This window comes from Lepeophtheirus salmonis, chromosome 5, assembly GCF_016086655.4.
Source record: "Lepeophtheirus salmonis chromosome 5, UVic_Lsal_1.4, whole genome shotgun sequence".
Classification (NCBI taxonomy): Eukaryota; Metazoa; Arthropoda; class Copepoda; order Siphonostomatoida; family Caligidae; genus Lepeophtheirus; species Lepeophtheirus salmonis.
The window spans coordinates 70,903,744-70,928,473 of NC_052135.2; the positions used below are offsets into that span (position 1 = coordinate 70,903,744).

Genomic DNA, 24,730 nt, shown 5'->3' on the forward strand with positions numbered 1-24,730 from the left:
ACTAAGTAGTTTAGAAAATTAAACCGTATGACGTGACTAAATATCCCTCTTCAAAGTGGGAATAAAATGTCCGGTGATGAATTTTACAGGGAATGAATTTACTCAGAATAAAATTACAAGACAAGGAATGGATTTACTAGGAAGGAAATCACTTATCCCCAATTAAAACACATATATCACTAACCGTTGTCATAACTTTCAGGATTTGTACTTATACAAATATTAAATACGGGTAGATATAAAAATCCGAATAATCCCGGGAGATAAAGACTATGATTGGATGTTAAGAACAGTAATTAATAAGAATAGTTGGTACATGACTATATATCTGTTGTTGTAGATTCATATATGGTGTATTTAAGCTATGCTTACTTGCAACATTTCCGGCATCGCCCTCATCTATATTATAGCACATTTAGTTCTGTATATAAGTATATATACTTGTACATAAATAGGCATACATATATTTTATTTGATAAAGCAAAAACAGAAGCCACTCATGTAAAAATTAGATGCATTGCTTTTTTTTCTTTCTTTCTTTTTTTCGCCTTTAAATTGCCGAAAAAAAAAATAGGAACATGATTTAAAACGAAATCATTATTAGCTCATTACTCATTTAATTTTTTTTTTTTTGTATTTAAAAAAATAAAAATAAAATACTTTTCTGTGAAAAACTTATTATTAGGTATTTAAATATCTTTTTATATATATATACATATATATATTTTCTTTCTTGGAAAAGAGAATCTCATTATCTATGTAGGTATATAGAAAATATATAATAAATATTGGTCCTATTTTTATTACTTGATCAGCGTCATTTACAAAACTTTGAGTCTCTGCCCATAAAAGTGTTGTGTCGATTTGAGAGGATTATTGCGTGGAGTCGAGTTGAATCAATCTAGTATTAGGAAATGAAAAAGGAAATCTAATGCAAAGCTATAAACCAAGTTGTGAAATGAAGACCACGTGCTCAATATTTGTATAAAGTAATGGTTGTAGTTATGCTTTTTTTGTCCGCTAGAGGCGTTGAGTATACTTGTATTTTACTCTATAACTAACCATGAATTAACAAGGTGAATTCTGCGAAGAGAAGAACATGCTTCATTTGTCATGAGGGGAAATTATAAAGTAAGGTCCTTTTGTCAGAAAAAGCGACATCTGCCGTGGCAAAAAATTAATAGGAATCTACTTATGCTATTTATTTAAAATATTTATTGCTACACATCATAATAACATACAATCAGTTTGGGGATTACTTTAACATGTGATACAAGAACAATAATTTGCAGGTAAAGTATCTTACTACAGTCCATCCTAAACGTGTTCTAGGGATGGTACATTTTTCAGCCAGGGCCAGACATCAGAATTAATTCAGAAACTGGAGCGACTGGAGATGGAATGTCCTTGAAAAGGTCGAAAATTGTCCAAACGCTCAATTATAAATTTAGGACATTCATAAACCAGATGAAGTGTTTATCATCTCTTAAACCCACCCACGACATAGTAGGCTCATTTCATGGTGCATAAGATGATAAGGTCGACGTAGATAATGTCCATTAGTAACCTGAACCAAGGAATCAGTTTTCCTTTCAAAAAATCCAAGAGATGCTTCCACCTCCCAAGCCTAACTCTTGGGAGCATCGCACGGTTTGACGCCAATAGTCCAAGTTACCATGTGTCTACCATTTGTCAATGCAATGGGCAGATACATTATCCCTAAGGCATGACCGAAAGATACCAACAATTCGAGTAAGAGGTTGATCCAGAACTCCAGCTCTGGCTAACATATCAGCCACCTCATTTCCAGTGATACTTCTGTGACCTCTTACTCAGCAAAGGGAGAGAAGGACCTCACAGGCAAACGACCTCAAAAGAGTTTTTGTATCTGGGACAAAATAACTCTTTGTCAATAGTTTATAGGATGACAGAGACCAAGTAATCCCAGACTCTGGATTTTGTGTCTGTGAGCTCCATACCCATGTGAACACCCGCGTTTTACAGCTTTGTTTTAAAGCTTCGATATAATATGGCCCACAGGCAATGGAGCATGGATGTTGTTTACTTATTAGTAGTTTGTTACATACCCGAGGATAGTGGCGCCACCTTATATTTATAATTAGTTAGTATACTTATTTTTGTATTATGACACCTTAGTTCATCCGTGTCATCTTGAGGGTATTGATGTTTTTTATTTTGTTCATTCCCTATTTAATAGTTTGATAAAAGTCTAAAGGATTTATCGGTCCTTATTTGGGGCTTAAAATCGGTCCCTTTCCTCGTATGGTACTGTCTAGTACATTTTTTTATTCTTATTTTAAAGTACCCTCAAAAAGGCATCATTTCCATTAATATATTACCTCAGTTTACAAGTTGAATTAACAATTAGTAAAACTTTATCTTTCAAGGAAAGAGAATAGTTTGCCATTATTGTTAATTTAGGCTTAATTATTTAAGTATTCATTAAAAAAAAATGGAGAAGATTGATTGACGATGTCGTTCCTCGTTCATATCTCATTTACGTCATTTAGCAAATATTGTTCAATTGGAAGACGGCTTCGGCGTAAAATTTTGAAAGCGAAACATCCCTAGAAGATACTATATAAATATTTGAATTTCGAATTTAGGATGTAAATCGTATTTAATTTTAAAAAATCCACACTTCTAAATCGATTATTTTCATTATGTATCTGTGCACTAACAAATAGTTAGACCCAATTGGCTTGAGTACAATATAACGTAGGCTTAATGGTTTGTATGTAAATATTGGAAATCTGAGATGTAGTGGTTCCTAAATTGTGACTTCCCATATAGTTCTGTCTCGTATCTGAAGTATGCGTGCGAATTGAAAGAAAAAGACGCCATCATAGATATCAACCAATCTTCACCAATTTTTATAAAATTTATAAATACTTGAATTAGGACAAAATTAAGAATAATGACAAACTATTCTTGCGCATGCAAGATACTTATTTGTAGTTATAATGGAAATAATCGATTTTGAAGTAAAGTGTTCAAAATTCAAGTAATTATTTTGAAAATATAAAGGAACTTCTAACTTTCTAAAATAAATATTATTAATTGAAAAATTGACACAGTTTATTAAAAAGCCACTAAAGATGCTTGAACTTTTTTTATTTAGGTAATTAAAAAACAAAAATATGGTTTTGAAAAAAAGAAGTCAATTATAAATTTTACAAAAAATGCATGAAGAAAAGTCCTTTATTTATAAAAGCTAATTTAATATTTCTCAAAGAAAAAGTCATTTCATATTAGAGTCGGAAAAAATGGGATATCGGTTGGAAAAAAAAAAAAAAAAAAAATCAATACCCGGACCGACAAAAAACCACGACTTTACGTTGTTTGAAAGTTGAGACTGTTTCCCTTCATAATAATTTGAATTTACGAATAATATGTAATTTTAAAAATTTTTTTTTTCCAAATAAATGTGATATTTAAAGTTTAATTTTTTTAATTTTTTTTAGTGAACAACTGTAGATATTTGAAAAAAAAGTCTTCGTTGTTTAAAAATTGAGACGGTTTCACTCCAGATATGCAAATAATTTGCATTCGCGAATTATCTGTAATTTTAAAAATTGTATTTTTTTCCAGATAAATGTGATATTTTAAATTTTTTTCTAAAAAATTTAATTGACTGTGAATAGCTATTGATTTAAAAAAAATTCTCAAAAAATTACATTTTTTTAAACAACTGTGAAGTTTTGAACTTTTTTGTGAACAGCTGTAGATATTTGAAAAAAAAAACCGTCTACGTTGTTTAAAAGTTGAGACTATTTCACTCCATAAATAATTTGCATTAGCGAATTATCTGTATTTTAAAAATTGCATTTTTTTTTCTCAGATATATGTGATATTTCTAATTTAATTTTTTAAATTTTTTTCTAAAAAATTTAATTGACTCTGAATAGCTATTAATAATAATTCTTAAAAAATTACATTTTCGGTAACAACTGTGAAGTTTTGAACTTTTTGTGAATATCTATGGATTTTTGAATTTATTTTTGTGAACAGCTATAGATATTTGAAAGAAAAAAAATAATTTTCAAATTTTTTGTGAATAGACATCCATGTATTTTTGAAATTTTTTCAAAAAATTATTATTAGTATTTTTTTTTTTGTTTGTTCTTATATTATACATTTCCGAAATCACTTTATTTTATTGATTCCTAAAATTTTGATTTTCAACCCACTCTAATGTACTTAGAAGGTACAAGGATCTCACACAATGTGGTTTGACCCCTTTTTTCTACTAAATGAATTGACGCAAATTGAACCGATATACATCTGCTTGGTTTTTTATACAATTAAAAAACTCATTAGTACCCCCTTGCCCCCCTCTTAACTCCTCCTCCTCTTCTCTTCTTCTTCTTCTCCTTTTGACAAGTGATGATAAACATCCTCCTTCGTCTTCTTCTCCTTCGTCTGGATCCCTCTACATCCTTCTTTCTCATATACCTATATCATCCATCAACAAAAAAATAAAATAAAACGACGTCTTTCTATTCTGACGTTTAAGACTATGATGCTTATAGTCTCTCTACTACATAGTGTATAAATATTATGTATAAAAATCGGTATATAACACTTGGTTAAATTTATAATAAGAAAAAAACACACACCAAATTGGGTCAATTCAGGACTACCTATGTATTGACCTTATCTCTTATGGCTATCAAAAACCATCAAAACTTATATCATATTACAGAAATAAATGTCAGCTGTTGTTTTGTTATCTGTTAATAGAGCTTCTATACTTGACTTCATCAATATACACCCGGCCCAACAAACACGATAGACACATTTTAATCAATTATGAAATTTGATTACTATGGAATGAGTTGAGATACTTAAGAATGTTATAGCAGTCTTCAATTTTTTTTATTAGACTACCTAAATACTCGCCTGATAATGTTCTAATATGGGAAATTTGTCTTTGAAATCCATCAAATTTTAAATAGTATTTCAATAATTGTTAGCTGTTGTTTTGTTTATATTTTAAAGAAAGAGTGTCTTTTCAAAACGTCATACTTTTAAAAGTTGACCATCTTAGAGGAAGTATAAACAACTAAACTTTATGAGAATAGAAACCCTTATCAGGGGTGTTCGCAGGATTAGATTGGGGGAGGGGTGGCTTGGTTTTTGGAATTCTTTTGAAAAAAAAAAATCCAATCGTTAAAATTTTTTGGAAAAAAAAATCAAAAATCTATAGATATTCTCAGTAAATAAAATTTTTTGAAAACAAAAGAAAAAATCCATAGCTATTCTCAGGAATTCTTTGGAAAAAAAATTCAAAAATCTACAGCTGCTCACAAAAAATTTAAAATTTTTTTGGAATTTTTTTCCAAAAATCCACAGCTATTCACAAAAATTAGAAAAATCATATTTTTGAAAAAAAAAATTCCAAATATTAAATTTTTTGTAAAACATTCTTAAATATTAAATTTTCTCCTAAAAAAACCAAAAATCTTTAATTTGGGGAGAAGAACTACATCCCCTCCAACCCAACCCCTGCGGACGTCCCTGCTTATATGTTGTTTGTTGACACAAAAACAATATTCACCCAAAAAACATCATTCCACATAAGGCCCAATATGTCATAGTCATATTTTAGTCAATTAAAGTATTCCTATTAAAATTTATGGTATGAGTTGATATACCCAAGAAAAGTAACTATACTTTATGACCTTCAAATGATGTATGAGACTCAATTTGGCCCAATTTTGGCATTGAGAAATATCATGAAGATCATTATTGGTATGTACAAATTTTTCTAATAGAATATTGCTTTGGAAGGGATTTATTTACTATTTTAGTCACTTTATAAGTGAACTAAACGTTGATACTATTTTATGAAATTGAATCCTAGATACTTTGTTAATCTCTGAGAAATAACTACATAGATGTGACGAGATGGGCGAATGATTGAGTAACGATATCAGCCGACAAACAGGGTACAATAGAATATATTTTGTTTTTGTTTTTCTTACATTTGTTATAAAAAGTTAACTCATCAATTTATCCCCTGTAGCCGACATTAAATTATTAATTATAAATTATTATGTACCTTTATACCCAGAGATTAAAACGAGTTTAATTCGTTCCTGAACAGAACTGATAAGTCAAAGCAATTTATCCCAAAATAAATAACTTGAAACGAATCAATCCTCCTTAATGATACATAGATAAAATTAGATAAAAAATAATGCTGAATTCGAGTAAATTTGGGTCGAACTCAAGTTTTTGAATTATACTATCAGTTGATTTTGTCTTAGGATATTATATCATTTTTCAAGTTTGGTTCAGTTCTAGTTTTTGAGAATTTTCACATATTATGTAATGTAGTTTTACATTTTTTAATACATATTGCCTGTTCCTTTTTACTCTCCTCTGGAGTTATACAATAAACTTAACTCATGTTCCGAGTTTGAATTATAATTCAAAATTAAAGAAAGTCAAATTTTCAAAAAAAATATTTCTGGGTAGTTTGAGATATTACCCAGAAAATTATCGTTTTTAAGAAAGACAAGTTTTTTTTTTAAATTAAGGATAATATCCGAATCCAAAACTGATGTCTACTAATAATAGAACATTTCATTTTCATCTACTAAATTTGCATATATTTCTGTATACATATAGCTAATGAAAATTAAAAGGTTATTTATTTAATGATTATGGACACTTAAGCTTTATAAAGTGCCATAACAGAGCTGTAATCCAGACCAAATACAGTCCAAGTATGTGAGGCTTTTGATTCCATCTCTTGTCTGAGTCCATCAAAAATGAATTGAGTACCGCACGTCCTTTGTTCCACAGGATAAAAAACATTATTTTAGTGAGCTTGTTAATAAAAGTCACTCTGAGCCTATTGTACAAGTTACAACTTGTACAAAATTTGGACTTGTAAACAACATATGGGTCAAGTCAAGTGTACACAAGGCAGTGATAGCAAGTATAATAAAACCCCTAAAAAACAATCAGTTAACTTAAGACAACTTATTTAAATTCTTTTTGATTTTATGAAAAAAATAAAAATAAATTAACAGGACCTTAATTTTTGTTTGACTTTAAATTTTTCAAGATTCGTGACTTTTTTTATTTTTTTAAATTTAGCCATCAAAAGATCCGGGTACTTATTAAACTTTTAAAAAAAGTATAAACTGGTAAAATCATGGAATCATGAGTAATGGTCTGATTTATTAACTTCAATTATATAGTATTTTTGTATAATTTTACAAAAGAAGTTATGCCTTTTATAAAAGACTCATATTTATATAGATGTTGTGAATATTGAATTTTAAAGTTTTTCTTGATGTTAGATAAAGAAGTTGTTCATTTTGTTGAGTAAATTGGTGTATTCTCGAAAAAAAATAGCATTTTGAGGTTACTCAACGCATTTGAACTTCAAAAATAAACGATTTTCTTTGAAAATCGTTTATTTTAATTCTTTTCATCGAAGTTTATAAAGATATCATTTTTTTAATTCTGCTAGTTAAATAAGTGCACTTAAAAAAGTATCTCTACAAGTTTACTTCAGAATGTACTTTTGCCATTATATTGGCAGGATATGTTCTTTATTAATATATATTTTTTATTTACCCAAATAAATTCATCATTAATAAAAATTATGCAATACAGGCATTCAAATATTGATCTTGATTTTAAATCTTGCTTTGTAGTTTCATTGTCTAAAACGTATTGCAAACTCCCTTATTTTTTATTTAATTGCTGGAAAACAAAAATTTAGTTAAAATTTGGCAAGGAAACCCAGTATTTTTAACCTTTCAGATATTTGACAAAGCTTTGCAAAAGGATCATAAACACCTGATAAATACATAAAAATATATAAGGATGAAACTCATTTAACAATAAAAGACAGTGTCAATTCAGGAGTAAATATTTGACCTTATGGGTTTCTTTTTAGTAAACGTCTTCTGTCTCATATTTTTCTACTGGGTAGTTGTAGTAGTGATGATGACAAAGGATATGATGATGAAATGATATCCAAGTTCCTTATTGACGACTAACTCTCTATCTATCTATTTCTACTTTTTTTTTTTTTTACGATTATGAACATTGGAGTAGCTGGCCACTGATAAGGAAACTTAAGCAAAAAAAAAAAACGAAAAAAAGAAATGATTTTTTTGGTAGGGAACTTATGAGAATGATGACCCAAATATACATATATATATATTAGCGGCCACAAGAAGACGAAGAAGGGTATAACTTTACCCTCAAATCTCGTAAATATACTTTTACAAAATAAGAAAGAGAACGAGAATTATTTCTTCAATCGTAAATGTCAAGAATTTTCTTTTAAAAAAAAAAGAAAAGAAAAAACGTAGCGAACAGAGGAATTTTACTATGTATCATCAGTACTAGGTTTCTAGGCATATAATATCTTCATACAGATACACCCTGTACGCTGATTGACATTACATATATATGTATCTTCCAAATATAACATGCACATGATATCTATATTTAATATTAATCATTCCATGTTGTCTTTTTTTGCAGAGTTGAGGAACGACTCCTCCTCCCGGATTACTTCAGGGTTTCATGGTATGTGTGTTAGTACAATAATCATGGAGAACGATAGCTGCAAGAAGGTAAGTCTATAATGTTGAGTCTAAAACATAATATGTACATAGATATGGGAGTTGAGTGATTTTTTTTTGTTCAAGGCTGTACTTTTCAGGCATTTACATTTCATTCTAGGGAATAAAATTTGATGATTGTTTTGTGGGATATATATTAGGCTCTTACTCAGGAGTAGAGATGGGACTTGTGTCAGAGTGCAAGGAGAAGGCGGGAGCGAGACATATGGTACCACTGAATTAAAACTATTGTTAATATCAGCTGTCTATTATACGGTTTTGGGGGGATAAAATGAATTACTTTTATAAAGAAGAGAACATTCTTTATTTAAAATAACATTTGTTGGAGGAAAAATATTATAATTATATTTAAATTCATATATATTCTACATTTTTAACCGTTTTTCCTTTTTGTAATGGGTATATTTAAGCTTTTCTCTACACGGATCCCTTCTTTATTCCTGAGCAAAAAGTGTGTGACAAATTCTTGTTTGCTAAAATGAGCTGTTCACTAGATCCAATATTTATAAAAAGATTAATAGCGAAGTCTAAACAGCTATTGTGGGTGTAAATCTGGGATAAAAATATTTCCCTGCCAAAAATGGACGTCCTTTGTCTAAGAAAAAGGATGTTCACACTGGGCAAATCTGGATTCACTGTTATAAGTATTTTCTAGTGTTTATAATTTATGACTTTTTTTAACATATTTAAGTACCACAGTAAATGAGTATTCCAAATGCGTTTTAAGTTATTTTGTTCAAAATTAGTGAATGGTCCAATCTGAAGCTTAGAATAAGGCATTTTCTATTTAAAAAATGTAAAGTAAGGGGCAAAATTGATATTATCCACGGAAGATATTAAAATCAGGGACGTCTGCAGGATTATATGTTTATATGTGATTATTTTTATTATTATTTTTTTTTTTTTTTTGGGGGGGGGGCTTAGTTTTTTGTGAAAATAAATTCAAAAATTAAATTTTTCTGAAAAATAAATTTCAAATTAAATTTTTTTGCGCAAAAAATCAAAAATCCCAAGTTATTCACAAAAAATGAAAGGAAATTGAAAAAATCTCTAGCTATTTCCAAAAAATTCAAATATTTTTAAATTGAATTTCGAATATAAAATTCTTAGGAAATAAATTCAAATATTTAATTCTTAGGAAAAAAAATTCAAATACTAAATTTTTCGGAGAAAAATTTCTAAGGCACATAACTATTAATACAAAATTTAATTTTTTTTTTCCAAAATTTTTCTCAAAAAATTGAAAAAATTTAAACTATTTCAAAAAAAAATTAAAATTTTTTAAATTAAATTTCAAATATAAAATTCTTAGGAAAAATTCAAATATTTAATTCTTAGGGGAAAAAATTCAAATACTAAATTTTTCGTAGAAAAATTTAACATAACTATTAACAAAAAATTTAATTTTTGGATAAAAGTTTCCAAAATCCATAGCTATTCTCAAAAAATTAAGAATTTTTGAATTAAATTTCAAATATAAAATTCTTAGGAAATAAATTTAAATATTTAATTCTTAGGAAAAAAAATTAAATACTAAATTTTTCGGAGAAAAATTTCAAAGACACATAACTGTTAACAAAAAGTTTAATTTTTTGGATAAAATACTCAAAAATATATAGCTATTTCCAAAAAAATAATTTTTTTGGAAAAAAAAATTTAAAAATCCAAAACTATTCAGAAAAACACTGATGTTAAAAATAAAATTTCAAATATTACATTTTTTGGAGAAAAGTTTCAAAAATCCATTGCTATTCACAGACATTTGATTATTAAATTATTTGATTGTTTTTTTTTCAAATATTACATTTTTCTGATAAGAATAAAAAAAATAATCCTTAATTTGGGGGCGGTAGGCTACATCCCCTCCATCCCTACCCCTGCGGACGCCCTGATTATAAATCTTAAATTTATTACAAATACTCATTTTGGAATCATACTTTATACTGACAAATTAGGGGTATTAATTTGATCTAGCATTGATTTAAGTGTATAGAGAATTGCCGTCTTCATATCATCTCAATAGTTGTTAATGGACTAAGTCAGATCTCAAGGGAGAGGCACAATCTTTTATAGTAGTAAATATCTCATCTGAAACTTTCATATATAATGGGATTCTAATGTAATTTACATAGACCTTCATTATGAAAAAATAATTGCAAACTATTTTAGGGCATGAAAGATACTTAAGATGTTCTCAACGAGTTCAATAGTCTATAAATAAACAAAGTTTTTTTTTATCCGCTATTTTAACAAACAAAGAAGTAAACAAGCTACTAATAAACTAAAGAAGCTATTACAGGCCTAATAGGCCCTTGCAATAACTGAATTTATAAAAATAAAAATTATACACTTTTTTTTCAAAAGGAAAAAAATCTGTTACTCCTCTCCTAATGTTTGAGAGTAAGCAAAAAACAATCAAGCAAAGAAGGCTAATGCCTAGAGATGTGAATGTTAGATATATTACAGTGAGCGTAAAAATCATGCCTGAGATAATGTCATCTATATTAATTTAGTAATGTGTGTCTGTTCGCCGACGACTCGTTTCTTGAGAATACCCTGAATATCTTAGAACTGTGAGACTAATTGATCTAAGAAATAACAATGTAGCAACGAGCGTGCGTAACTAAAGCTCTGCGCGTCATATTAAAAATGAAACCAAATGGGGATTACAAATATATATATTATTAAAGCAAAGTTTGTCTGTCTTTTTGTCCGATATGTTTAATTTGATAATTGGTATATCTACTAACAGAGATTAATATAAAGCAGTGGTTCTCAAACTTCTGGAACACTCTATAAAATAAAAAATAGGACTATATATACAAAAATAACGCATTTAATAAAAACATTATAAACATACGTTTATAAAGTTTATTAGTTTGAGTCAGATCTATTCCACAGCTTAGCATAAATGCTTTAATTTGGAATATCTAGACTTGACAGAATGGGTATTTAAGGAACGCTATGGAGCACACCCTCAAAAATTATGGAGAAAACTGTTTAATAAAACTATAGTAATCCTCGCTTGCTGATACCTTATACTTTTCAAATTAAGAAGGGATAATCAATTAGATTATTATTAACTTTTTTTTTTTTTTTTAAATTTACGCTCACCCCAATTTAGCCAATATTCACATCCCCGCTGATCTCTAATTTGATTTGGTAAAATAACTTAGATTCTTCAATTCAATATTTGCGAAAATCATGCCACGTAGGGTATCTTTTAATAAAGTAACCGTTTTTCACTGAATAAAAATGATTTTAAGCCCTACATTAAGGACCAAAACAGTCCTCCTTAGAATAATAGAAATAGGTATTGCCTGAAAAGAATAGTTAATTCCATTTGTAAATTCATATTTTTTCACACTCTCCTGATGTACACAATATGTTCTTATTTATATATGTAAGAAATCCAATGTCCTTCAAAAAGTCATATGAGAATGACACGGATTGATAATAATTATTTAGTCTCGAAACCCCCAAGTTACGGATCTTTATTTACTTTTATTATTTAATTCAATTAATAGTTTTAAGTTTTAAAAAAATCAAATCTAAAACCATAAAATAAATAAAATATGGACGAGGAAGGAGTGGTGACATTTGAGACGAATCACACATTTGTTCTAACACCGGATCCTTGGCATCCAGGACTGAATCGTAAGGTTCCATTTTTTTTTATGTAAAAAAAAATTTACAATTTTTTTTGCTGTGGTTTCTGTTTGTTGTATTGAGTGCGTTTGTATAACATATATTTTAACCCCTTAACACTTTTTGTTTCTTTCCATAGACTCTTGAATGTTCTAGAGTGTAGAAACTAGTGATGACGTGATTCCAGTAAAAAATCCTGATGGATTCTTCAATATTTTAATTAATATTTAAAAAAATACAATTTTGCTATCAGGGCCGTACACAAGATTATATATATTTATTTTTGTTTTTATATTTTTTTTGAAAAATAAATACAAAAATAAATTTTTTTTATATAAAAATTTCAAAAATCAAAATTTGAGAATTTTGATTTTCAGCAATTCACAAAATAATTTCCAAAAAACCATTGTTATTCTCCATACAGTAATTTTTATGGAAAAAATTTCAAAACTCCAGTGTTCACAAAAAATTGATTTTTCAAAGTTGTTAACAAAAAATCAAACTTTTTCGAAAAAAATTCAGAGCTATGAACAAAAAATTTCGCATAATCCACTGTTGTTGAAAATATAACAAATTATATTAAATGTTTTTTCATATTCCCAAGTTGTTTGCAAAAAAATATCAAAAACTAAATTTCCTATATAAAATTTTTCGAAGAAAAAATTCAAATAGTAAATTTTTTGGAGAAAAATTTCAAAAATACATAGTTTTTCATGGGAAAATAAATTTTTTGGAAAAAAATCCAATCAAAAATTAAATAAAATAGTTAATTTTGTTGATAACAAATTACAGATATAAAATTTTCTAATAAAAAGTAAAAATTCCTTAATTTTGAAGGGGGGGGGGGCTATTTTTTTCTTTCTTTCATAACTTAGAAAAGGAATAAATAGTTCAATACAATTAATATATAAGAAGTAGAATCGCAATTTAAACATTATTTTCCTAATGCCGATTAAAAAAAAAAACAAGAACTAATTCTCCGATTCCAATTAATCGACCCATCACTATTAGGAACCTATTTGTGTAGATATCACATACAGGGAAAGGGAATACTAATACAAGAGTCACTCTGTGAATTAACACTTTGAACTCTTTTTATGTTTAATACAACAGTGCAAGCAGGCAAGGAATGAACGAACTTCTTGAAGGAATAAGGAAATCACGTAACTCGGGATTTACAATCAGTGTAGTATACATATATTTAAGTATATGAATACATACAACATAATGTGAAGAAAAAAGATATGAGTTGAGACAGGAGGGAGTCGAATTCAGGGGACCCTTGAATCAACATTATCTATGTATATCCATTTCTTTATATAGGATATGTATGAAATACCGTCATTTAATATACGAATATGTTGTAGACAAATTAAAACAAACAAATGAAAAAGAAAAGAAAATGCATTGGAAATGAAGGATTTACATTTATACGTGCGCGGAAAACTGCACTGGAGAAAATTGCCAGTTAGAGAAATTGTCCGTATTTTGTTCAAACTTCATGATGAATGATAAAACATTATAAATGCGCTTAATATTATGTATGACAATTATCATTTTTTTCAATTCGATCCAATTTTCTATGAAATGGATGGCTGATTGTCTCTCAAAATATGGTTGAATACCCTCCGCCCTTGGATTGACCCAGGATGGATACCAATTCATCCAAAGAACCCCTCTGATACCAAAAAATAGTTCCAAGCCTCGGGTTATGCAGGGTACTTGGGTATACCCCTGGATCCTTATAAACCACCACCAATTCATCCAAGGAACCCCTCTGATACCAAAAGATAGTTCCAAGCCTCGGGTTACGCAGGGTACTTGGGTATACCCCTGGATCCTTAAAAACCACAACCAATTCATCTAGTATTCAGTATAAATTGCCATAGGGAAAATTGCCCTAGAGAAAATAAACATGGAGGAAAATTTGGCAGTTAGAAAAATTACCAAGTAGAAAATTGCCCGTATTTTGTTCAAACTTAATGATGAATAATAACACATTAAAAATTCGCCTCATATTTTTTATGACAAACATCTAAACATTGTTCAATCTACCAAGGGAGTACCTTCCAGGGTGAGTAATATTATTGAAACATAGAAGGGGGGGGGGAATACATTGCTTTAGGGCCTCTGAAATTATTGTTGAATACTCTCTACCGTTGGATTGGCCATTGTCCCAAGGGTAGTGTGGGATAGTTAAAAACCACCACGAAAGCATTTTATACATTCATGGAGCCCCTCTAATACCAAAAATTAGTTCAAAGCCCCGGGGAGTAATGTGGAATAGTGAAAACCCACCGCCAAAGCATCACATATATCGAAAGAACCCCTCTAATCTTTCCAAAAAGAAAAACAAAGAATTAATTTAAAATTGAGTGTACCCATTACAAAATTAAAGTAAAAAGAATTATTGATATGACCATTGAAATATACATAATGTTATTTGCATATAAAGTAGACTCCTAATAAAAAATAGTTCTATGGTGTACAAATACAGAAATTTGTCAATTTGTGAACCAGGGGGTTAAACTATTTTTGGTATTATAGAGGTTTTTTGGATAAATTGGAGGTGGTTTTTAATATAAATATTATTAAGTGAATTTATCATGTGTTATTATTCATCATGAAGTTTAAACAAAATACGGAAATTTCTCTAACTGGCAATTTTCCTTGTACCACATCCATAGCATGGGTAAAAAAAATGGTTCTCAAGATTGTTTGTAACTCCAGAATACCCCCCTTCAGTGGTACTGGAACCAAAGGAGATAAGGCGTCATTGACGCACACTTTTGTAGAATTTGTATCGTTATCACAATAAAAAATTGTCAACAAAAAACCCAACACCACAACCCCATCCCCCAAAAAAATCCTTCGCCTACCCATAACATCATTTGTTTCCCCTCTTCAAAATACATTCTTGCATCGGTGTCCCATCTAATATTTACATCACTCACGCAATGCCATCCTGGAATGGTATCAATCACCGTTACTAATATCTGACAATTTTAATAGAATGCTTTTGATTTTTATTAAATGTCAAATTTGACTATAAAATTTTGCAAAGTAACAAAACACAATTTTATTTTTGGAAAATAAATAAATTTTTTGATCATTTCGACAAAAATAAATTTTTCAAGGAATAAACAATTTTCAATAGAGAAAAGTGTATATTTCAAAATTGTCGTTTCGAAATAGCCAAAAAACATAGTGACGTAATGTGGACCATGGTTTCAATATTTTTCGACATATAGCAGGCTACACGATTACTTTTTTGTCTGCGAAGGGGAATTCTTTAAAGTGAAGAAAAAATTGAGCACGTCACGTAACGTTAAATGTAATCTGAAAGAGACATATTGCGGGAAAAAGTTTTGCGTACTTAACTAAAATTTATCAATCTAACAGCCATTTTGCCACTTTGTTTTATAGTTTTAAAGGATGGAAATTTTTGAGATGTATATAGTGACACCGGGTGGTCCATTTAAATCGTAACACTTACTATTTCAATAATTAATGAAGGTGGTGTGATTGAAATTAATTCATATTTCAACTTATAAATGCATAAACAATTAGTTACAAAACAAAACAAATCTGACCTCTCTAGCGTACGTACAAATCGAGAAAATGACACTTGAACGTGATCGATGAATTTTCATTTGCCCACTCCAAGTAGTTGGCCGTTTCCAGGATCACTGTCTACTCCGTCAGCAAGTCTGAAACATTGGAGAGGACGAAGGGATTTGTCAAAAAGGCCACACTAGACTCGAAATAGTTAAAGAAAACAGCACAGACCAGCCCGGCAAGTCCATGAAAGCCCATGCAAAAGATCTCGGGATTTCATAACAGACTGTACAGAGAGCTATCAAAAAGTGGGTGGAAAGAACCATTTGAGGATAAATGGTCCACTTTTGACACCAGCAATGACAGAAACCCCTCACCTACGAAGCAACACTCTTTTGAATGAGTCTTTTCAACTCTTTTTTTTACACTTTTGGCATCTTTACAGCCTTGATTCCAACCCCCTCGACTATCCCTTTTGAGTGAATGTCGAGGAAAAAGTCTTCAGTATCCCTCATCCAGACACTGAGCCTCTCCAAGCCACTGTCTACCCGCACTGGGATGGCATGACAGCGGACCACAGCGTGTGACAGGCCTTCTGCCTCCGCCTGGAAGACATCATTGCCGTTAAGAAGGACTACATTAATGATTAAGAGTGCTGAAACATACATCTATTTATAGTAGTAATTTTGTTGAAATTCTATTGTTGATTAATAAATTATATCTTGTTGAAGTTTAAAATTCAAAGTGTTCAGATTTTAATGAATCACTTGGTAAATGTATATGTTAAAACCTGGAAAAAATTCCTTGAAAATGAAAGATATACTTTTACAACAAGGGTGCAGTTACAAAGGTATCTTAAGGCTTTTGATGTACGCTTCCCGTTTGATTGTAAAATGTAGTGCTTCGTACATTGTATATACCTATAATAAAATTGTATATATGAATATAACATTTTTTGGGGTCTTTATTGAAAAACTTCAGACAAAAAAGGCCGTTTTATTAAAAAAAGATCTCTTTAAGAAAGGTATTTTCTAAAAAACCAAACACATTAGAACACAGAATTCTGTTATATTATACAAATTTTTATAAAATTATTCAATTTTTTGGCTCACAGTAAAGCCGGTCTTGCGTAGGGCCCACACTTAAACATAAAAAATAGATGCCCCTTTCTAAAATTATTAAAAAAAACTTGAAATTAAATTAAAATTTAATCAATGTCAAGTGAAACTAAATTAGTATTTTATAAATTTGCATTTATTAAAAAATAGGGGTTAACGCATAGAGAGAGTTATTTAAATAGATACCGTAAAAAAACCATGGGATTCCATAAGTTGAACTAAATTAGCACTATTTTTTTTTGTATAGAAACGACTCAGTTAAATACTATGTCTTAAAAAGACTTACTTGGAGTGTGTAAATTTGCATTTATTAAATAATAGGGGTTTTGCAAAGAGAGTATAATGTATGTCAATTGTTTGGGTAAAATAAATGTTTTAATTAAGAAAATGAAACGACTTCACACATTTATCTTTGGCATATGCCACACCCGCATTGATTCCCCCAATTGTCCCAAGATTTACAACATGTATATTTTGACAGTCTTGAATGGTATAAACTTAAAAATAAAGCTTCACGATTTTACTCGAATGTGAAGCTACATAAATCAATTCTCAAAACTAACATTTTATCAACCTATTATAAGAGGATTATCTTAGGGTTTATCCAGTCCTTGGGACTGGATTGTTTAAGATCCTTAAGATTGTTGGTCCTTTGGACTATCTGTATTTGATATAAGGACAATGTAGATTACCGAATACTTGTATACACCCTGGGATTTTGTACAAGTTGTAACACGAACCTATTATAATGTGATAGCACAAGTTGCAACCAGAAAAGAATGAGATGAATTGTTTGAATAAATAATTTACTCTAGGCTGAGAAGTTATAATGCAATTATTCAAATATGCATTAGATGCTTGATATATTAATGCAGTAATGCTTGACTTTTCCGTTGGCAATAAATAATTAATACTAATTAGTAAAATGTTGCATATTATAAAGTTAAAATGCTTACAGTTGAGTCCACTCTTAAATACATAAATACTTTTCATAGATCAAAAAGATATGATAATTAAAATGGCAAAATTGAGGGGTAATTTTAAATCTTATTCCTTTTTTTGCATGAGGGCCTATGTACATTGTACATGCTGGAAGTGATGACTTAAAAAACAAAGTAGTATGTAGTTTAGGGTTTTTTTTGATGTCATCATCCGTTTTAAAAACATCTCAAAAAATGTTCACAATTACGTTACATATAATTATAAATTGCTAAAGTAGTCGGAACCAATTCAAAAGGGGGTAGTTTTCAAAAAATGACGTCATATATTGATGGCGAAGTAATTTTGTAACTTTTGATTGTAATTGTTTAGTAAATAGTAAATATTCTCGATACCCATCCCTATATTGAATGATTATTTAATAAATACTGTTGGAATGTTTCTCAGCTTAACAATCTAGCTAGTTCAAATTCAACCAGTCCACGAGCGAAACACTGATTTTTCTATGTTTTTTTTGTTTGTTTATTTTAATGACAGAAAAGGTTCATAATTATATAATAATGATTAATATTAACCATCAACTACAAAGTAACACGTCATTGCCTTTATTGGATCTTGCAACCTTGCCTCCAAAAAGAAGAATATAAAAGGCCAAAAATTAGTTTGTAGTCAGCCAATTCATCCAAACTGTGGAATTATAATTCAATAATTGTTTAGAATTGTTTTCAGCTTAACAAAAGCTAGTTAGATTTAACCAATCAACGTTAAGAACATATATCAGGGGGGGCCGCATAATTATATTTTTCTTTGAGAGGATATTGATTTTTTGAACTTTTTGACAAAAATTCAAAAATACATACTTATTCACAAAATATCTCCAAAATCTATTTTTTTAGAAAACAATAAAATCAACATTTAATTTCCAATATTAAATTTTTTGAAAAAAAAAATTCAAATGTTAAACTTTTTGGAATTTTTTTTCAAAGATCCACAGGTACAGCTGTTCATAAAATATTAATTATTTTTGTGAAAAAACTTCAAAAATCTACAGTTATTCATAAAAAATTTAACTTTTTGGAAAATAACTTCAAAAATCCAATCTACAGCTGTTCAAACAAATTAAATTTTTTTGAAAAAAAAATTAATAAATCCACAGCTGTTTTAAGTACATTACATGTTTTGGAAAAACATTCCAAAATTACATTTTTTTCAAAAAAATTTTAAATATTAAATTTATTGGAAAAAAATTTCAAAAAGAAAATATTTAATTTTTTGGAAAAAAATTACAAAATTAAATTTCAAATATTAAATTTTTGGACAAAAAAATTATCCCTATTTTCCGTGAAATTTTTTCATCCTGAGGTTAAAAGTTTCTATTTAAAAGTAAAAATTCCTTTATTATATTTTTTTACTGCCCCTCCAGCCCACCGCTTGCAAACCCCCCTGCATATACAAAACACACACCGGTACCTTTATAGTCATTTGCAACCTTATTTCTAAAAAGAGGGGGAAAAATGTAGGCAGTCCGGCAATTATCCCCAAATATGGAAGTATAATTATTCACAGCTAAACGAGTGCTAATTCAAATTCAACCCATAAAAGTAATTCATAACACTTATATATGGGAGAGAGCATTCACATTAACAGCTGACAGACTACATTTTCAGTAGGAAACGTGTACTGAAAAGCTGAAAACCCATACATAAATCCATGTACATAAATACCTTTAAATTCATAAAGTTTTTATATTCGTATAATGTGATTAAAAGTCTATCATTATTAATTTTTTTTTTTGTTACTCAAAGAAGAACTTTTTTTTTTTTTTTTTTTTTTTTCCTTCAAAGTTTTCTTGAGGAGGGGGAAGAAATGCCTGCACGATTAATATAAAGAATAAGTCATTTTCTATGTCTTTTTTTTTTGGTTTGTTTGGGCATTATTTGGTTATTTTAATGACAGAAAAAACGTCGCTCTATGGTTGAGAAATATATGATAATGATTAATATTAACTTTCAACTACAAAAAAAACAAACAAACAAAATTTTTGAACACACACAAAAAAAAAAGAACTTGTGATATATAGAGACAAAAACAAAAGAATAGAAGAACGAAAAAAAAAAATAAAGGTACTGTGAACCGTTTTCAAGGAACATATCTACAAATAGTAATTAACCCTTTGAAAGAAGAAGACATATATATTTATATATAAATAAGGAAGAATTATATGTACAAGGAGAAGATTCCTTCCTCTTTAACCCATCTTTGTTGTACAAATAAGCTTAATACATCTATTGGGTGTCCACATATTTTGCCAAGATTTCTTTTCAGTGCGTTTCATTTCTTAGAGCCCTATTTCACACCTTCTAATCTTATTTGTATCTCACAACCTTTAATAAATAAAAAACATCGAAGGTCCAAAATCCGTTATTTACATAATATATTTTGAATTAACATAACAACAATATTAATAAAAGAATTAAGAAATTGAGAAATTTTCAATATTTATTTACTTCAATTCAAAAAACAGGTCCTAATATTTCCTTGGCATATGACTGTTAATCATGGGATTTATAGTCAAATACCAAGGAGTATTGGCTATAGAACAGAGACAAGGTCTGCAACTAGCAGGCCTAGGACACATATCAGGTTTTATGTGCCCCTTGTCTCCTGAACCTTAATAAACGATGTAAGTACAGTGCTTTCAATTTCACAATGCGGTATGAGTAAACTGAGTTATATTTATTTATATATTATCCCCAATTTGAGTCGCTCAAGTTTCGTCATAATTCATAACCTCTTTCAAAGAGACCTGCAGGAGATGTGTGACTAGAACGTATACGATGTCTAGAACGTTCTAGCCATCAGTCATTATTTTCTTAGTTATTATATTCTTCAATCCTAGCTATGAGTGAAGAAAATAAAACTATAGCTAGGACCGTGGGACTGATAGACAGACAAATCAGTCCTTACGACCGTTGAATGATAAAAAAGATCGTACTGATAAAATAAAAGACTATAAGGGGCGCGCCAAAAGAAGGCGATCAGTCCTAAGACTGATCCAAACACTACTCTCATATTATTTCTTCGTCATTTTTAAAATGAGTTACATAGTATTAAAATCTAAATAGTATTTTATTCGATATATATTGCTTAGTAATATTTTATTAAAAGAGTAATTATTATACTATTTCTATGAAGAAATATCCAAAATTTCTTTATATAAATAATAAAATGACCAATTATATATTACATATATAAACCAGGGAGTCTCAACCTTTTTTTTACTGATGTACAAATCCATTCCTATTCTCAAAAAATGAAGTTATTTTGGAAAAAATATTCAAACATTAATTTTCTAGCAAAAAAAACAACAACTTAATTTGAGGGGCAACAGCCCCTCCAGACCACCTCCTGCGGACGCCCATGAGTGATATACTATATGCAAAATATTCTTTCAAACTGCTAAGTACCCTCTGTAGTGATTCTCAGTATCCCAAGGGATACGCGTACCCCTATTTGAGAATCACTTATATAAACGATGAGGCATCAACAAGAAGTTATATTCCTGTTCTTTTGAAAACAGAGCAAAAGTTTAGAATAACTTACTACTTTGTGTACTTATGAAAAAGAATAAATTATGAAAAGGCCATGAGGTATCATGAATCGACAGCTGACAACCGAATACATAGGGTATTTTTGTGTTAGCAAGGTAAGGCCCTGCTACACTCATTCTCAACATTTCTCGCAGCCATACAAATAGTAATTAACCCTTTGAAAGAAGAACTAAATATATATATTTATAATAGATAAAACATAAATAAGGAAGAACTCCGGTCTTCTACCTCTCTCCTTCGTTGTATGTTATATCTTCCTAGCCCATCTTTGAATTATAAATGAGTACAACACGTCTATTGATATATATATATATATATATTTTTTTTTAATTAAAAAAAAACCAAAAGAAAATCAACCACAATAAAAAAAGTTTTTTCTATTTTTATTTTCTTTTCAAAACCATCTGCAAATTCTACGCTGTATATAAAAAAAAACACCCTCCATAATGTATATTATATTCATTGACGGATATTCCCGTGACGAAGTAGTACCAAAAACGTATAGGTGGAGGGGGAGGGAATTTAGCCATGGTTTGTCATCTTTTTCATCATCATATTAAGAACAACAAAACCTGCAACTTCCTTCAGAAAAAATAAATAAATAGAAAATAATATCAAAAATAAAAAAGGAAAGGAATATGATAAATTATGTACAGCTTGTCTTTTGTTTAGAGACTTCATATATATATATATTTATTTAAACCCCCTGTTGTATTGTTTGGTTGACGTTCGTTGTATTTATGTTTGTACATGATACGGCCCCTGGTCGTTGTTGACGTCCATAAGCAAAAGAAAGAGAGAGAGAGAGAGAACAAAACCATTGATGATTATATTATATTTACGTATCTATTTATTTTCTGTGTGAATTTTTGTGCCAAAAAAAAAAAAAAAAAAAACTTAAAGTGCAATTCATCATTATTTGTAAAATGTCATTGCACAGGACTCTTGGTTGCTGATTCTACTGCATATTACAATAGAACGGAGGGTAGAATCCCCTTCACAAATTATGAATGTACATACATATTCATAATAATATGTAGGAACATCGAAAACGTAATTTTTGTGTAAGAAAAAACAAAAAAAATAAACTGTAAGAGTAAAGCAATAATGCATGGAGGCATTGGAACTCCTTCAAGGTGATCCCTTGGCAAAAAGGAAACGCCCCAAATTGACGACTACTTATGGAGATAGTATGTATATTATATGCATGATCTATTTAGACGATTAGAAACATACGTAGTGGGATATATTCTTCTGGGACGAGTGCCAATTGTTGATATAAAGAACTATCCCTACCTTAGTAGCCTCAAAGGATCTCAGGGAGATTCATTCACGGAAGAGAACGAGAGAGTGATCTCTAGTATACACATTAGATGTATATAGGGATGTAACTACATACATATATATAGTTCTATCTTTCAAAGCTTCCTTGTACTAAAAAACAAAAAAAAAAAAACTCCACTGCAGAACGTAATGAAGATGAATGAGAATTTAAACGCATAAAATTGAGGCTTACCTGTAGCTATGGATGAATGTATGGAGGATATAGTCAAATAAGTGTACCAATATTGTAGGAACTACCAACTATGTATATGGATCAGTCTAAAAAGTATGTACATAGGTATATTAACAAATACAAATCCTAACACCTATAGGGTCATGACCTCCACTTCATTGCTTGCTTGAAGCTAGAAAGAGCAAGGGACTAACGTATATTACTCAAGTGTTATTACACACATTAGAAACCCCCATGACATGCGTGACGACTCTTGATGATGCAAAACAATCAAAGTTGTGCCCTTAGTGGTCTTGTGGTTCAAGCAGTTCTGGTTCTTGAACCCCTAGAACAAGAACCAACAAAGTCGAACGATGAACTGCTATATATTGTTTATCGGTCTCGGTTCTTGGGCTTATAGAATATATAAATGAAATAAATTAGCTTTAATCAATAAGTCAATTTTCTGACTTCTTTTTGCGCAATTGCCCTGTTTTCCAATGATTTTATTTACTTCGCCAGGGCGATACACTCGTATCTTCGTTCCAAATAGCTAAAGGCTTCTTATGGATCTGGAAAAGTGGTTTTAAGCACAAGACAGCGTAAATACAAGAGGGAAGGAGTGGGGTAGATTATGGATCAAGGTGCACTACTAAGCTTGTGTGGTGCCTATAATATGATAACTTTAATATTTCTTAAGCCAGGGGTTCCTCCCAAACTTCAATATGCCAAGCATATCCCCTCCCTCACACTTATACATTTTAAACTGAGGTCCTCTTTATACGAGTTTTCGGAGCCCTTGCTAGAACTTGGGGTAGTTTGCACTCTGTGTATAAGGTAGCACACCCTGTTTGTATCGAATATCATTTTCTGGGACGAATTTTCTAGCGATGCCCTTTTTTTTATTTTAAATATTTATTATTTGAGAGTAATTTATCTTGTTATATGATTGACTTTCCAAATTGATGGTGAATGTATCAGAGCTAAGAACTACAACTTTAAGTTACACTTAAGTCTAATTCAACAGTGACGTCATATTTGGTTGAGAATCGTAGTTAAAGGGTCAGATTTGAATAAAAAGACTCGAGAGACTCTCAAAAATTCTTCATTTTACATTATCGTAGATTTTGACTAATTTATCTTTTTATCTTATTTACTTTTCATATTGACGGTGAATTGCACTGAAGTCCATGAAGTTAAAGAACAACTCCACGCAATTATATTCAATAATTGTAATTCAAATCAATGCCTGTTCAATATTAAGCTTAACTCCCAAATCTATCTCTGAATGTAACGTCGATCACGCTAGAATTGCCCTAAAAGATTAAACTTGAATAAGATTCGAGGCTTCGTAGATCTCCACACATTCTTTATTTCAAATTAATATTTAAACTCTATTTATTTTGTCATATGATTGAACTTTAATATTGAGAATGACTTAATCAAAGCCATGGACATTAAGCTGTACTTAAGTCTATTTAAACAGCAATTTAATATTTAACTTGGACTCGTGGTTACTATATTTTGGATCGAGCAATAAGTAAAACTCGTGACATCAGAGACTCAGAAACATCTTTTATTTCAAAGTGTTGCTATATTAAAAAGCCCTGGGGCGTCCACAGGGGGAGGGCTTTAGGGGCTGTAGCCCCCTTCCCTAATTAAGGAATTTTTGACTAGATTATTACTCGAAAATTTGAAATTTGATTAAATTTTTCAATTTTT

The 24,730-nt window shown here is 29.8% G+C and overlaps 1 protein-coding gene across 6 annotated transcripts in view; it reads left to right on the top strand.

The window, feature by feature from the left end:
• The window catches only part of LOC121118205 (nuclear receptor subfamily 4 group A member 1), a 120,871-nt gene that overhangs the window by 33,592 nt on the left and 62,549 nt on the right, over nt 1-24,730 (top strand). For 3 of the 6 annotated variants that reach the window (XM_071888939.1, XM_071888942.1, XM_040712756.2), the window contains exon 2: nt 8,539-8,630. Coding sequence is in view for 3 of the 6 variants with exons in the window: in XM_071888936.1 (XP_071745037.1) it covers nt 12,215-12,296 (82 nt within the window). In the remaining 3 variants the exon portion in view is untranslated. Of the gene's footprint in view, nt 1-8,538; nt 8,631-12,095; nt 12,297-24,730 lie in introns of those variants that run through there. The other 3 variants (XM_071888936.1, XM_040712759.2, XM_040712753.2) reach the window with 2 other exon arrangements.